The following is a 16045-nucleotide window of genomic DNA, read 5'->3' on the forward strand; positions in this document are numbered from 1 at the left end:
TTGTGGCCAGAGGAAGACAGATGGTTTAAAAGAGTGACACACACCATTTACATTAACCTGGAGAAACCATCACTCGGCAGACGTCCACCTATAAAAGATGTCCTGAGCCGTCTGCATAAAAGAATCACAGTCACACACACACACACACACACACTGCGTCTCTCAGGTGACCCTAACGACCCTCTTCCACACCTTGACTCAGGTGAAACCAACAACCTGAAACTGTGTCAGGTGTGAACATCAGAATGACTCTGTAGACACTCGTTTTACCTACAGAGGCAAAATATCTCAAATCTTTGCAGCAGCTTGAGTCATTATTTTTGCAAATCTACCTTCCAACACTTTCATCATTCAATTTTCAATCAAAATCTGCAGATCATATTTAAGATAATGAAACTGAGATGATAAAACAACTATAAGATGATTGTTAAAGTGCATGGTTAGAAGTTGTTTACTGACACTGATATAATAGTTTTAGTCCAGGTGAAATCTGAATATATAGAAAAACAAATATCTTATTTAGAAAACAATTTCAGCAGCTGAATGTGGAGAAATTAGAGGCCACGACTACAGGACTACTACTTTCATCAGGTGAAAGGCAGATTCTCTGTCTCTCTGTCCGTGTGACAGAAAGCGTCACGTGCCATTTGTTTACTCGGATAAACTTCAGTCATAAATATATTGGTGTGGGGAGACGTGAGCGAGACGCAGCAACGAGACACACCTTGCACCCAGTGTGAAGCAGGCAGTCTTTTCCTGGCGGCTGCTCCTCCTGCTCTGCCACCATCCAGTGTTGTTTAAGACTCTGCTCAGAGTACAGACACAGACTGCTGGCTGGACTGTAGCAGCTGCCGAGTGCAGAAAATGTAAACTAGTTTAAATGTATGCGATTAGAGAGGCTCCCTGAACACACGCCTGTTCCACTCAAATAAACACACACACTCTCCAGTCTCCAATATATATCATTTTTATTGTATGGACTGAACATTATACAGTTGGAGTATGTAAAACATTCCTGTATGGTAAACATGGAGCCAGAACAGGAAAAAAAAAAAAAAAAAAAGAGACGTGTAAAATCGGAAATGAAGCAGGGAGTGGAAGGATAGATGGATGAAGAGAGGGGGAAACGCTGGACCAACATGCTGAGATCGCACCTCTTCTGATGCCTGTTGAGATAAATGGAAAACATGCTGGTTAGAGGTGAATGACGTCCCAACACCAGGACATATCAAGCAGATGATCATTTAACAGTGAGTCATGTCACCAGTGGCCTCATTAGCATGACACCAGCTGCAGAGTTTGTGTACCTTTGTCCATCACTCTGAAGCAACAAAGTCCAGGGACAAAATCAATGTTTTCAGTTTGCAGAGACACAGGAGCTGCTCATCTACTGCTGCCTCGTACGTTAAGTTTGTTATTCGCTGCCGTTAGCGTGATTTAATGTAAAATACCTGGTTTTCTATATGGACTTTGGTTATAGGCAGTTTGTGGTTTACATTGTGACACCATCCCCACTATCCTGTTGTTTCCAGCTTCAGATACAAGAGTTTCAAGAGAATGGAACAGGAGATGGACAGATGGGTTGGCTCAGTGTCAGCAGTAATGCTGTTAATGTATGCTGTTGTGGTGAAGGGAGAGCTGAGCTACCAGGCAAAACTTTCGATTTACTGGTCCATCTACGTTCCAAACCCATGAGCTGTGGTTAATGACTAACGGAAAGAGACAGTGGATTCAAGTGGCGGGAATGGCTTATATCCGCAGGGTGTCTGGGCTCAGACTAAAGCCTCCGCTGCTCCTCAGTCTTATGTCAGGTGGCTAATTCATGCTTTGGTTGTAAGCCCAGTCAGTATCGACTATGTCAGTACTTCACACAACCACAGTTAAAAAAAAATGCTTTCAAACTTATGACACACAAAGTACAAAAGTGAAAGCTCACGCAAGTGGATCATAGAAACCTGCCAACATTGAGTCAGTAAAAATAAACGAGTTAGAGGTCACTGTGAACCCAAACTATTTTGTGTTCTGGGCATCAGACCTGTGCAGCTTAAATTAGTCAGCATGACAATAATCTCTGGTTCACACTGCATGAACCTCATAGACATGACATAGTATGTCCAGAGGCCCTAATTTGGTCATTGACACCTCATCAGTCTCACAGCACGTCGCAGCGAGCGTCTACATGGGAGGCAGGCTGCAGCCAATCCAACACAAACATGATAAGCAGCCAGGAATCACTGAGCTTCCATCTTCACTGGCAAACAGAAGGTTTTCCCTGTGAGCTGGAGATGGCAGCCATGTTTACATTCCTAAGTCAGTGATGGGTGAAACTGGGTTAGGCTTGGAAACAACAGTACAAAACCTGCATTATGTGTTAACACAGAAATACTTCCTATACAGATGGCCTGGCAGCGATACCAGAGTGTGTTCACAGTGAAAGCCTGCTGCGAGTTCAGTGACACAGAAGTACATAACCTTAAATGTAAACCGACCTTGTGAGCAGCAATGTTAACTTATGCTGTTCACTTAGATGCAGAATTTGTGAAGCTTGTGCCGCCGTGTCTCTTTCAGTTTGAAACTAAAATATTTAAGCGATTTTGAAAAAATGTTTTTTCGAGATTATCCACTGATGCAACAGGCGGGAAAGACAAAACAGTGTGGCAAACATCAGCTGACCACATGTCAATGACTTAGGATCGATTTCTGTGAACATACCGTCGCTGTAGGAACATTTCTACTCGTCAATGTACTCGAAAGGCTCAGGGGGTTCAGGCTCCTGCTCTTCCTCCTCGATTTTGGGGCCGTGAGCCGAGACGGGCTCCACCAGCTCCTCCTCCTCCTCACTGGTGTCTCTCATGATGATGATGCCGCCTGTATGGAGCTGACGACAGACAGGGAAAATATTAACTGTTAATTCAAGTAGGCTAAACTACAAAGATCAAGTATAAAGCAGCTGATGCAGTTCACCAAATGTGTCACAACCATAAGAACACATCAGTACTGAAATACGAAACTTATAGAGGGGGTCATAACAAAACATACAATTAAATGAAATATAATGATGAATGAATATTCCCACAGTACATTTAAAACATTTGTAACATGAGGAGATGTTCAGCCTCAGTGAACGACCACAGGAAATGTCATTAATTTAACTGGCTTTCAATAAACCTCCGGACACTGACCAGATTTCAGTACGTAAAACCTCTTCACTTCCTAAAAGCATCTTTGGATGTGAAAACAAAGACGTACAAGGAAAGAAGCATTACAAAACTCAAGTCAAGCATAGACGGTATGCTGGCACCTGATGCAACAAGTCATACAATAATACTCTGAACACAGCTTGGTGGACACCAAATCAAACAGTACTTCCTCTTGACAGGTCTGAGGTGAGCACTCATTGGGTAACTGCACGCCGTCGTGCCGTTTACTGCGGAAACTGTCAACATTTACAGCAGAGCTGTGGTTGTCTGGTTTATAGCCCTGAAGTTTCTGGACTATTAGATTCTCAACAAAGGCCAAAACCAGCCGGCAGACTGGATTCTGAACTGAATGATTTATTTTGAGATAATATTGCATTGTTAAATACCATTAAATTCATGTTAGTTACATTCCACATCTTAATGTGGGTGTAAATCAGGTGCCTCCCCAGCACTCCAATGTAACATGATAGTAGAAAAGCAGTGAGTAAAGAAGAGTATTATTAACACCACCTTTGGGAAGTTTCATGATCAGTGTACACACATTCTTGAGGAATTGTTGTTTAATCTATTCTGATTAAAAGTAGTGAAATTGACTTTTGATGAAGATGTACTTCGTTGATACATTAAAAATCCCCCCCAAAAAGGCACCAAGATATTAAAAGACAAACACCAAGTGTTTTCACGACAGTCTGACATGCTGCTGTTCACACCAAGACTATTGTGTTTGACTTGGAGTTCAAAAGCTAATACAACAGACTGAACCAAAGAGCCAAACACTTGACGAGAGAGTTCTTCAGCGAAGGCCTCTTTAATTATTTTAGCTGTAGAAACGGACGCACTGACAAACAGACGGGTGTAGTTAGTTACCGGTTTGAAGGGCTGGTATCGGCAGGTCTCGGGCATGTTGAGGACTTTGAGCTGAGCGGACATCACTCTGGCTGGATTTTCCAGGATGTGGAAATTTGGCTCTGCATCCTTCTTCTTCTCCTTCTCTTTTTCTTCATCCTTCTTCTCCTTCTCACCCTCCTGGACCTCCTGTGCACAGAAACAATCAAATGCTTTAATAAAAATGTGACATTATTTGACAGCTTGCAAGCAACCACAATCCTGGTTTTCCTTCCGTCTGTTGTGATTCAGTCCTTTCCTGCTATGGTGACCTTTATCTGTTGAGCAACACTGGAAACTCAAACGAGACAATGAAGGACAGAAAGTGCCAAAGGAGGTGGTGTCAAAAGAAAGTGTTGCATTTTAAGACCAAACTATATCATCTCCTGCAGACGTTGTCTCTTCTCATTTGACTCAGTTCCTAACTGGAGGATTCAGACTTGACTGTTGGACCATGTACAGCCACAGTAAGAGTGCAGAATAAATCTGTTTCAACAGCTCTGTTTGGCTTTCTAAAAAGAATGTGTTACTGAATCACTTATTTCAGAGTTAGAATACCTTGATACACAGGTAAGTATGTCTCTTTATTGTTATATATAATGGCAAACATACAAACAGATGAGAATTGCTACTCCCATGAACATTTCAATCACCGTCATTCTACCTAATAAATTTTAGTGTTGATAAAGTAATGTGGAAAATAAAGACAGAACAAGAGAAAAATGCACAAATAAATAAAGGTTAGAGCTATGAAACGCTATGAAACTATTTGACCCTTCTCTGAGTGGATAACTTCTCTCACCAAGTTAAGCCAAATAAAAATCAAAACCCTGAGATGTGAGCGGGTCAGACATTTCCAGGCTTGTCTCTCAGCACCAGAGCTCAGCTGTAGCGTGGCAGAGTACATCAAACGCCGCTGAAGCCCAGAGAAAATCCCAATGAAAGTTATAATGGGCCTGGCCTGACATAGTCTGTGTCAGGGATGGGGGAATGAAAAACCAGGCTTTGTGAAAAGAAAGAGCCAGATTGATGTGTGCATGGTGTCCTAAGGTAAGAGAGTCCTAACTTAGTGCACAGATCGTCCCCAGATTTTCCAGTAATTGTGCACTTAGCTGTAATTCTATCTGCACAGAAGAACAGCTTGATTTTTCTTTGCAGTCACCTAAAAACACGATTTACAGAACTCAAAAAATGTGTCCCTTAGGAAATAAAGATTATTTTGGTACCAAGAGAGGACTGGGTTTGGATTGTTAAGTATTTCCACTCACCACTTCCATCTTCTCCTCCTCCTTTTCTTTCTTTTCCTTCTCCTTCTTCTTGGCTTTGGCCGTGATAGAGAGAACAGCAGTGGAAACCTGCCATGCAGAGAGAGAGAGGGGAGACGTTTCCACAGTGTTACACAAAATAAACGCTGCTTGATCGTTCAAGACTTCAAGTGCGTCGGGAATTGTGAACTAAAGCAACTGAGAAAAATAGGCTTGAGATGCCAAAATAATAATTATAAAAAAAGAAATGAATGGGTGAGAAAGTGATGACAAATTATTTTCAGATCAAAATGGAGCAGGATCAATTTTCCTAAACTAATGACTTCCGTTAAAGGGGAATTATTTGATCTGCTGCGTTTCCTCGCTTCTTACCTTCTCCTTCTCTTTTTCCTTGGGGACCTCCAGTGCTGGTGGGTAAGCGAAGGTGGAGGGCTTGCAGTTGGAGCGGTACTGCACCTTGGGCATCTGAGCAGAAAGACAAAAATACAGTCAGTTAAATTCAGTTTTATTTATACAGCACCATATGACAACATACATTATTTCAAGGCGTATGTATACTGCCTTAAAATAAAGTAAGGCAGTGGCTTTTACTATGTAATTTATGATCACGATCACATCCATTTGAAAGACCTATTTCATTCTTTCAGCAAGTCAATTAATATCCATTCTGAGCTGAGGCGACTATTAGTGGTCAGCTGCATGGCATTGGGAATGTAAATGTTGGTCAGTTGAACACTTCTAAACTAAAAAAAGAGAAAAAACTATCTTTGAAACTATTGAATACTGGTTTATTCTTTATATTTAGTCTGTTGCCTGCAGGAGGCTGACACATCGGATTATGGTGATCTTAAACAGGATAGTGAGTTAAAACGGTACATTTATGTCTGCTTAACATCAAGATGTTAACTTGTTGTCTAATTTTTTAGAGACCATAATTGACTAGAAACGTCAAGTCTATTTGACAAGTCTTATAAAATAAAATAAAAAGTTTGGTTAAACCGTTCATTGTTTAACCAGCCTAACGCCTCCTGTTTAACAGAAAGGATTAAACAGCATTAACACCAATTCAGATTAGCAAAATTGAAGTCAAATTAACATTTCAGTTGCTAAAACAGCAGCTGCTGCAATGCTTTTGTTCCAATAGCTATACATGTACATAAAAATGAAAAGGGGCTATGAGACAATCATAAAATAAAATAAAATCTCAAGCCACAGCATCACCAGGTGCATTCTGTCTAGTGTGAGCCCTCAAATTATAAATCGACTCACTGAAACTCATTGATTTAAACCGTCTGTGATCCAACAGAGAAGCAACAAAGGACTTTGTGCGAGCAGGGAACCCTAATGTCAAACAACTCTTAATTTTGCTGCACTATGGAGGATAGTTTTCATACAGAAAGTAACAATCAAAAAAAGAGAGCTAAGTCCAATAGTGACAGATAAGCTGGTTAAAGACTCAACAGCACCTGTTTAGCCACACAGTACAAGCTTTAACTGCTGCCCCAACAATCCCCCACCCCCAAACCTCCTTCTGCAATCTTTCCCTGGGGTATTTACATGGAGCTGTACACCAATTACATTCAACAGTGCCTTGATGAGCTGGGTATGCACAATTCACAATAGTGCACATATATCATGTGCCACTGATTTAAGTAGCAATTAGGATATAATGTCCATCTGATGCCAGTTTAAGACCCCAATATGTCACAGTGATCCCTTGGCATGAGTGCGTGAGTAGCAGCGAGCCAGTTCAGACCCTGTCAGGACAACCTTGTTATAAAGATGATAGTTGTTGGACACAAAATATTTTCCACACAAAACACACTGCCAAATGCAACATCAGTGGCCAAATTTAGCAGCCATACTTCAAGGTCATTTACAAAAATAAGGTTAATATAAAACAAAATAATTTTTTTTCCATAATTTTTTTATTTGTTAGTTTAACGATAACTATAGTCGGCCTTATTGTCTGTTCATGTATCAAGTGCTGCTACAGGACACTGTAACTGAAGGCTAATCTGCTCTGACCTTTTTCTTTATTGAAAATCAATATGTTATGAAAGATTGCCTATTTTGACAATTTGTCATGAATCCACAACATAACACTGCAGAGATCAAAGGCCTTCAGTAGATGACAATTACATTATGTGTCATTATAAGCTTGATGAAAACAATCTCACAGGTTTTAGGGTTGCAAGTCTAGATAAGCTGTTACCTTGAGGTCCTTGTTAAGGCCAATTATGGCAGTTGGTGTGAAGGCCAATGACAGAAAGTGGGAGAGGGGGAACCAGAACCAGAACTGGGTGAAGACCAGCAGGCCGACCACTGATGGCATGTGCGTGTGACCTGTCCTGGACTGCAGAGAGATGGTCACGTTACGTCCACCTGGACAAGAAAGGGGAGAAAGGATAGAGGGGTTAAGAATTATGGAAATGTGAATGTGAATCAGGCCACCGTTGAAAACATTCATGTGTTCAGCAACCAACACACTACTGTAAAAAGAGGCATTCATGCTCAGCAGAACTCAAGAAAGGTGATGCATATTAAGCAGTCAAAGACAATTTCAACACAACAAGGCTATGAACTCATTGTTTGCTTCCGAGTATGGTCACAAGTGAGCTGTGAGAAAACAGCGTCAAAAAAATATTAATCTTAAATCAGCTTATTCTTGAATTTGACACTTGCAGCTTCGAATTGCTTGATAAAGGATTTGGAGGTTAATGAGAGTGCAGAACAGGATGGTCACCACCCTGCTAAGGTTGTCTTTTGGCTTCAACCAGTCTGATCTATCGATTTAAAATTGCAGACACATTTTGGCAAAAACAAATTAAACCCAGGAATGCATTGTCTACAACATCCTGTATTCAAAGGAACAATGTCATTATGATAAGACACGAGATTAATAACAGATCGACATCAAAGAGGTGTGTCATCGCATTGTCCCAAAATAGCAGGCACTTAGGCGATATACAGCTGCAGTGAAGATGTTGCAGAGCTTAGTTTTCAGCTCGATTCTCCCCAAAATGTTTGTTAAATCTGGCTTTCATTTGTTTTTAGATTATCTGCACTATGCTTGAAGTGATGTTCTGTTACTTCCTGTAGAAGAGTGTTATTCAACACAGGGCATAGCAAACAGAATATTAAACATTCCAGTTGGTATACTATGCTAAAGAGAAAGAAGTCTAATACAAAGGTCCTGCAATAATTCCTACCATGTAGAGAGGAGTTAGTTCACCTGTATGGTAAATGTCAAGGCTGCAATTTGGGGTATTGTTTATGGGTTAAGGGTTAACTAAAATATTTCAGGTGTTTCAGGTTCTTAACTTGTATCAGTTGAGTAAAAACATATAAACATTTATTAGAACCGCTTTTATTTATTAAATCTAATTTAATAAATTGTGCGCCAGGAACTCAGGATATTTACTTCTTTGGACAAGGAATTGTAAATAAGTACCATAAATGAATGACAAACATATCTTGTAGCAATATATGACATATACAAGTATATATAATTGTGAAAGTAAGCAACTCACTGGCCAATCATCATAGAAAAACAGCATGATTTATGTATGATTGCAGGCCTAATTAAAAAGACAGTGATTGGGAAGGGTCAAGTGTACATCCTGAAGCAGCCAAAAGAATATCAGACCCTCCTTAGGTCATTGAGGACAAACAGATGGGAGGAACAGCAAAGGGGAGTCAAGAGAGAAGGTCAGCAGCAACAACAATATGAAATAGCTTTCCCTGAAAAGGGGTAGGATACAAGGGAGTAGCCATTAACAACTAAAATAAGAAATCAGCCTAAACAATGGCAGTTTAATCGCATGCCTTTGTCTTACTTTGCACCGTCTCTTTTCTGAAGTCACTGGGATGATTTATTAATGGGCTTTACCTCAACATTTGAACCAGAGTAGAAACCAACCCACTACAAAATTGAACATTGGCCAGAATGAGTCATGAGGTCTGCAGGAAGTAAGAGTCTCTTAAGATGAGTAGCACTTGACTAGCAGGTCAATTTTCATATGCACGGGCCAACAGTTATTCCTTAAAGGTGTGATGAAACGGCAAAAACACTAATTAAAGCTAATTAATGGATGATATCAATTAGTGAAGAAAATCTCTCAGTGGGGGCTGAATGTGTAATGCTACCAGAGAGATGGATGCAGCATTTCAGAGAGTTAGCAAAGAGATTGACATTTCCTTCATAATGAGCACCAGAGATCATGAAACTGCAGTCTAATGGTTTCCGCCCATCAAATTAAATGCAATTACCTCTGCAGCTCAAATGCTCCCAACCCCCTGTGAAACCCAGACCTTTACTCAAACATTCAAACTGCACCAGCATGTGATTGACTGACATATGAACAGCAGTTCTGCATTTGCCGCTCTAAAGTATTTAAATTGGATCCTACACGCTGGAACATGGACGACAGTTTAGCATAAAGAGCAAGATGGAGAGGGAGGAGTGTGTCCAGTCTGAAAAATGACACCGGTGGTCAGGATTTGTCTGGATGATCTCATGCAGGGTTATCTTGGCATGTTGGCCAGAATGTATTGTGGTTAATGTGGCTGATTTGACAGATAATTTACATCTGTCTGCCTGTCGAGATGGCTAATCTGCTCAGAACAAAACATCTATTAGATACTACACGAGGAGGGGCCCGGAGATATTCAGGGAGATTTCAATAACACATACACTGCATGTATCCCTGCAACGTACAAAGTTGCAACACCTGATCATGTATTTGACAGCAGTGTGTAAACAGAGCTGGATTTCATTTATCTTAGCACACAAGGTCTTAAGATGGTGTTAGGAAAGGGGTATACATGATAATATAGGTATGCTCTCAGTGTGCGAGTGTATAGTGCTCATGTGATGATGTACAGCTCTCTGGGACCCCCCACACACAAACACACGTTGCATGCTTGTGTCCACAAACACCCGCTAAGACACACAAACACAGGGACAATCAGTAATCACCCAAGGGAGACAAACAAGCCATGTGGGCTGAGTTGAGCAAAGCTAAGGTAGAATCGTCAGCCACTAATGCACCTTAGCATGATCTGTTCCAGAGACGCAGTGCACGGGTGGTCAACCAAATTAGGCAATTCTGTGTTTGCTTGAGTGTGAAAAAACTCAGACACATATACACACACACAGCCACAAACCCACATTACAGTTGGTGCAGTTCTCTTTATTTACTCTGGAATTAAGAATTTGAGTGTTTTTCTACCTGAATGAGGAGAAGGAACGGGGCAGGTGGGCCCACATACCAGTTACTATGTGACAGAAAATTACTCCATGCCTACTGGAGGGGTTCAACTTATGTTTTACCAGTTACCAGACTACATTCCAAACTACCAAAAAAATGTTAACATGGCATATTCACCACTGTTTAGAGACTGACCTGCATCAAGGATTCCCTGAGCCAGGATGGCCCCGAACTTGGCCATTACATCATCATGCTTGTCATTGATCACCTTTGAATAAAGCTGCCTGAACTGGTTCACCTAAAACATTGAGGGGAGGGTAGACATATTAATGCAGTCAACGATAGATTAACAAATAAGCAGACATATATGATAATAATGATGGGTAATTTATTAAAATAAAATATTAGTAATTTGGAGGAAAATGTGATGAAAAACAAACCGTATAATTGCTCAAAATTAATCATTTCATAATAACGAACACAAAGCAAACAAACATTTCAAACATACCTTGGGACAGGTAACTTCTGACTGCTGGATCATGATTAGGGCAGATGCAATGAGGGCACCCTGTCTCACATAATTTACTGGGTCATTGGTCATGGGCTCCAGGAGATTTATGGCTTCCTGTGGAGAGAAAGGCAAACCAAGGAAAATAAGTAATGCTACTAAGGGTAGCAAAAAAAGCAAAAAATATTTGCTTTATATTTTGTCGTTCTCATCAGATCAGTGCAACTGGGGCACTTCTGTTTGGTTAAATAGATGAACGGTATTAACAGAGGCAACCAGAACAAAGAAATGAATGACATTAGTGTCAACAATATCTGGTTGCCTGTGACAACAATAACAACAGTCATGACAAGCCTTGCCTTCTTCATTTCCCTACCATAATGGTTGTGAATGAACAAGTGATTGAAGACCACCTACTCTAACCAACACCACCAGACAGAGGGAGGTGTCAGCTCTACCGAGAAAAGGAAACAAACTAGAATGATAACAGTGGAGGTAAAATAAACCAGGTTTCATCAGTATTCTTGGCTCAGCTGACTGAGAAAACCGCATAAAGGGATGATAAGTTGTGAACGTAAAGTAAACACCAGTCAACCACATCCCAGAGTTCCTACACATTTTCCATTTCAAAATTCCATACTTTTCTAGACTCAAATTTCCAAACTTCTCGGAGGATTTCTCAGTCAATATTAAACATCTGAATACCAATTGTTAGATCCTTATTATGTAAATAAATGGTATTAAAATCCTTCACTAATTTGTCATAAAGCCAGCCCGCGGAAAACTTGCATTGACCCATGACACTGTCGCTGCCGGTGGCTGGCTTGACGACACGTATGGAGAAAATGAATAAATAAATGAGAATCGCAGTCGCACGGCGACGCCATTCTACAGCCAGCTTGATTAGTTTCATATCATCTACAGGTAGGCTATAGGTTTACGTTAATAACTTGTTTTGATATATATATTATAAAATTATTATATTTAATTTTAGAAAGTGAGATAATAGTCTGGAAACAACACAAACATGTTTCCATACTCTTTTCCCTTTTTCCAGACCTGGAAATTACTCAAATTAAATTCCATACTTTTCCATACTACGTAGGAACCATCCTGTTGCTGGTAGGTTGTCAAGGGGTTTAAATTAGAGTATTTACTGTCAGACAAAATCAGCAGAACAGGTCGACACAAAATGTGCTTTCTCAAGATCTTAATCCATGTATAGTAGAAAAAAAACGTTTTCAACTGACTTGTGCCTCAATGAGGGTCCAGTCTTTTCATGCAGCAGTTGTCATGCAGTACTGCCAAGCGTACTGTGTCAGAAGCAGTACAGTGCAATTCAAAATCCATATCTATAAAGCTGTTTGGCAGTACTAAAAGGTTTTTTGTGAGTTTGGTGAATAATCCCATTCATTGAACATTCTGATATGCTAGAAAGATTTTGAACCAAAATCAGCATAAAGAAAACTTTATTTTCCTTTATAAAACATATGAATACACAAGGTCCACTAAAATCACCTAAAGGCAACACACTTCTTTGGCCACATCATCATTACTCTTACTAAATGTGCTTGATGTCTTATTCTGGAAAAAAACACGCAGTGGAGGTTTGAAACACCATCGGCTCTGTAGCATGTCTCATTCTCATCTGGTCCAAAACATTCACTCTGGTGCTCCAAGGTTCAGGGAACAAGGAGCAATGAGCCGTGACTCTGCTTGGGCTATGCTACCTAAGACTGATCAGCCCATATAGAACCAGCATCACCAATGATGTCCATCTTACTCAGTCATCACTGGACTCAAGTGTGAAACAAGCATGATGACAAGATACAGCCAGAACAAGAGGTTCCTCCTCTGACCCAATGTCAACAGGAAGCTAGTCGCTTGGTTTAAATTGACGTTACAATATACATTAATGAAGATGATAGCTGAAACATTTAGAAGGAAAGCCTTTGATCAAACTGTGGTGGGACTTGCAAATTGCCTTTAAGTGCTACAGGTCTGCTTCAAAATGAAATTACTGTCATAGGTTCAAGTGAGAATAATTTCAAATTGTGATGGCCACAGCCGTACAACTATTTGATGCAAAAATGTTATTGAAAAGCAATATAGTACGGCCAATACAGTACGGCATCATTAAAGTTGACTAAAGTGACAACCTTCAAACAGCTATTTCTCTGCAGGGAGCAACAGAAAATTAGTCCAGACTCATGGGCGAACTAAAATCCTCTTCTGTGTCCCCCATTTTTCATTTCATCCCAACCGGTCGAGGCAGATGGCTGCACATGTTAAAAGGGAGTTTTGTCTCTCCACTGATGCCTAGTGCTTGCTCATTGTGTGACCTGCTGTGATTCTCTGCTCTGCATGATGTTGTCTATGTACAGTGCCTTGAGATAATGTATGTTATGATTTGGCACCATACAAATAAAATTGAATTGAATTAAAATAAGCCATAGATACGGTTGCTTTAATAGATAATTGGTGCATGGCTGACACATGTAAACAAAGCAAAGAAAGTACATGGGATAAATTAGGAAAAGATCACCGATGCTGCTTTTGTGGATGATAAAGCTAACTAAGCTTTTACAGTACACATCCTTACAAAGATTATCAATTCTAAAAAGAAATACTCCAGTGTGTGCATGCTCTAGTGAAGACATCTCATATCTTGGAACTATGATCACGCATGAAGATCAAGTTTGAATATTTTCTTTTGATGATCGGTTTAGGTTGATATGGTTTTCTCCATAACCACTTCTGTTGCGTATAAAATCAATTATATTTGTCTATTGCCAAATCACAATCAAATAGTGTCTCAAGGCACTTTCCATAGTAAGGCCAACATCTTACAATATTTCGAGAGAAAGAAACCCAACAAATCACACAATGGGCATTGCCCTTGGTGTCGGGTGAGAGAGGAATTCCCTTTTATCAGCACAAAGAAGATCAAATGGCCCTCTTCGAATCTGGAGTCTACATCTGTGTGAATAAATCACAAATGGACTGATCTAAGAACATCTGTTTAGACTTGGCATTGTGCCTCTACATGTGACGACCAGAGAATGGACCTCACTTCACCACCCTATATTGCAAAGAGTGAGAGGGTGGAGTAAGGTGAAGCAGAGTAAATCAAGGTGCCCCAAGCATTTCCGAGAGTGAAACAATGTTGTTGAGACCACCTCTGAATGGGGTTCATCATTGGATTCCAAATGCATCCTTAAAGTGTCTTGGGTGCATTCACACTTAACAGTCTGCTCTCTCATTGTTCTAAGTGGGCAGACTTAACACTGGAAGTTTATGATTTGGGGATAAGATTAAGGATGTGGCACTCACCTTGTTGCCCGTTCCAGCACAGCAAATGCCCAGAGCCATAGCAGCCCCACAGCGAACATGAGGGTTGTAGCTCTCTGACAATAGAGACACTACACTGGGACACTGCTCTGGGGTCCTGAAGAGAGAGAGACAGATAGACAAAGAAATACAGAAATTAAGGATTAAAGAAAAAAACATGCATGATCCATATTAACTATAGTCATTTGATGGGACTTGTTCGTTACGCCAGTCTTTGTTGTCATTCTTCATTATCTGTATTTAATGAGCTTTTGGCCTTTGACTAAGTTCAAGAGGAACTGTAGCAAATCACTGTGTCTGAGAATAAAATAGTCAGAGCAAATAGAAGAGAGGGAGATTAAAGAATAGTGAGACTAGTTCTCTCTTTTCTAAGTGCTGTTGTTGTAGTATAAAGAGATTACAATTCACTGAGCCAAACAATTCAAGCAAAATCTTTGGCTAAAGACAGACTTGTAAATTCTGTAGCTCCAAGTAATTTAATTTCCCGAATGAAGTTAATGCTACGGGATACTAATTAAAAACTGCAAAAAGGGTCTACACTAATCTTTTTAAACTGATTTAATTGAAACAGTCAATATAATTGAATAGCACTAAAGCAGTAAAACCAAAAAGCACTTTATTGCTACAGACATTTAACATGTCCCATACAAAATACAACTCAACTTAAAATAAATTTGACTATAGAACAACATAAAACAATATTAAGCAAGGCAAAATAGGATATGGTTATGCGAAATCAGGATTAAATTTAGAAGCATTTTGCAAACTGAATATAATGAGCTGCTCCACCACAAAGTTAAACTGCTATGGCGTACATACACCTCACAGGCACAATGGTTTCTTCCCATACAATAATATCCCTCCTCCACCAATGTTTGCACCAAAAAGGAGAGACCAGAAAGTGACAAATATAAACAGTGGAACGCCTGTGTTGAGGGAAATTACCTCCCAGAACTGCTGGCATGTTGCCAGCATGAAGACATTCATCCATTTTGAACAGAGTCTGACTCACAGATATGACGGCGAGGAGGGAGGAGAGTATGAGAGAGGGGACAAGACGGGAGTGAGTGTGAGCAGATCACAGCTTGTGAACAAGAGGCAACAGCTGAAAAGGGGAGAAAGGCAGACAAGCCACAACATCTGAAAGTTTTAAACCTGTGATCGCGGTAGGTGATGCAAAGCAAGACTGGGGGTTCTTCCAACATGTGGAAGCAAAACAAATTCCACATCATGGACTGCTTCAGACAAAGACAGATTTAGGTTGTGCTGCTGAGGTAGGGCATTCTCTGTCACATTCATATTTGAGGAGGTTGGAAATATAAATACGACATAGAGAATGTTGAAAAAGATACAAAACTGTGTGGTGTGCTAAGACTGAAACGCACTGACACTGACTAAACATGGACTGTCCATCAGCATGGCGTTGCTTCAGTGTTACCAAAGGCTTGTTGTGGAACAGATTTTAAACATCAAAAAGGAACCTTCGGGAGCAGGTAAGAAACATTTGCAATTTATGCCATTTCACACCGTTGAACTTTATTGATCCAGAGAGATACTGAGAAATGAATACCACATGAAAAGGTGTGTATAAGTTTAGACTGTAGTGTGCTTTTAATCTCAAAA

General features: G+C 40.2%; 1 protein-coding gene across 1 annotated transcript in view; it reads right to left on the bottom strand.

The window, feature by feature from the left end:
• Positions 1–951: 951 nt before the first annotated feature.
• The window catches only part of psmd1 (proteasome 26S subunit, non-ATPase 1), a 29247-nt gene continuing 14153 nt past the window's right edge, over positions 952–16045 (bottom strand). Inside the window, exons 17-25 of the mRNA XM_083888492.1 lie at positions 14405–14519; positions 11072–11188; positions 10759–10861; positions 7566–7735; positions 5723–5815; positions 5354–5440; positions 4068–4235; positions 2713–2878; positions 952–1166 (exon numbers count right to left, since the gene is read on the bottom strand). Coding sequence (XP_083744618.1) covers positions 2732–2878; positions 4068–4235; positions 5354–5440; positions 5723–5815; positions 7566–7735; positions 10759–10861; positions 11072–11188; positions 14405–14519 — 1000 coding nt within the window. The 3' untranslated portion in view covers positions 952–1166; positions 2713–2731. The remainder of the gene's footprint in view (positions 1167–2712; positions 2879–4067; positions 4236–5353; positions 5441–5722; positions 5816–7565; positions 7736–10758; positions 10862–11071; positions 11189–14404; positions 14520–16045) is intronic.

This window comes from Microchirus variegatus (assembly GCF_963457635.1).
Source record: "Microchirus variegatus genome assembly, chromosome: 4".
NCBI lineage: Eukaryota > Metazoa > Chordata > Actinopteri > Pleuronectiformes > Soleidae > Microchirus > Microchirus variegatus.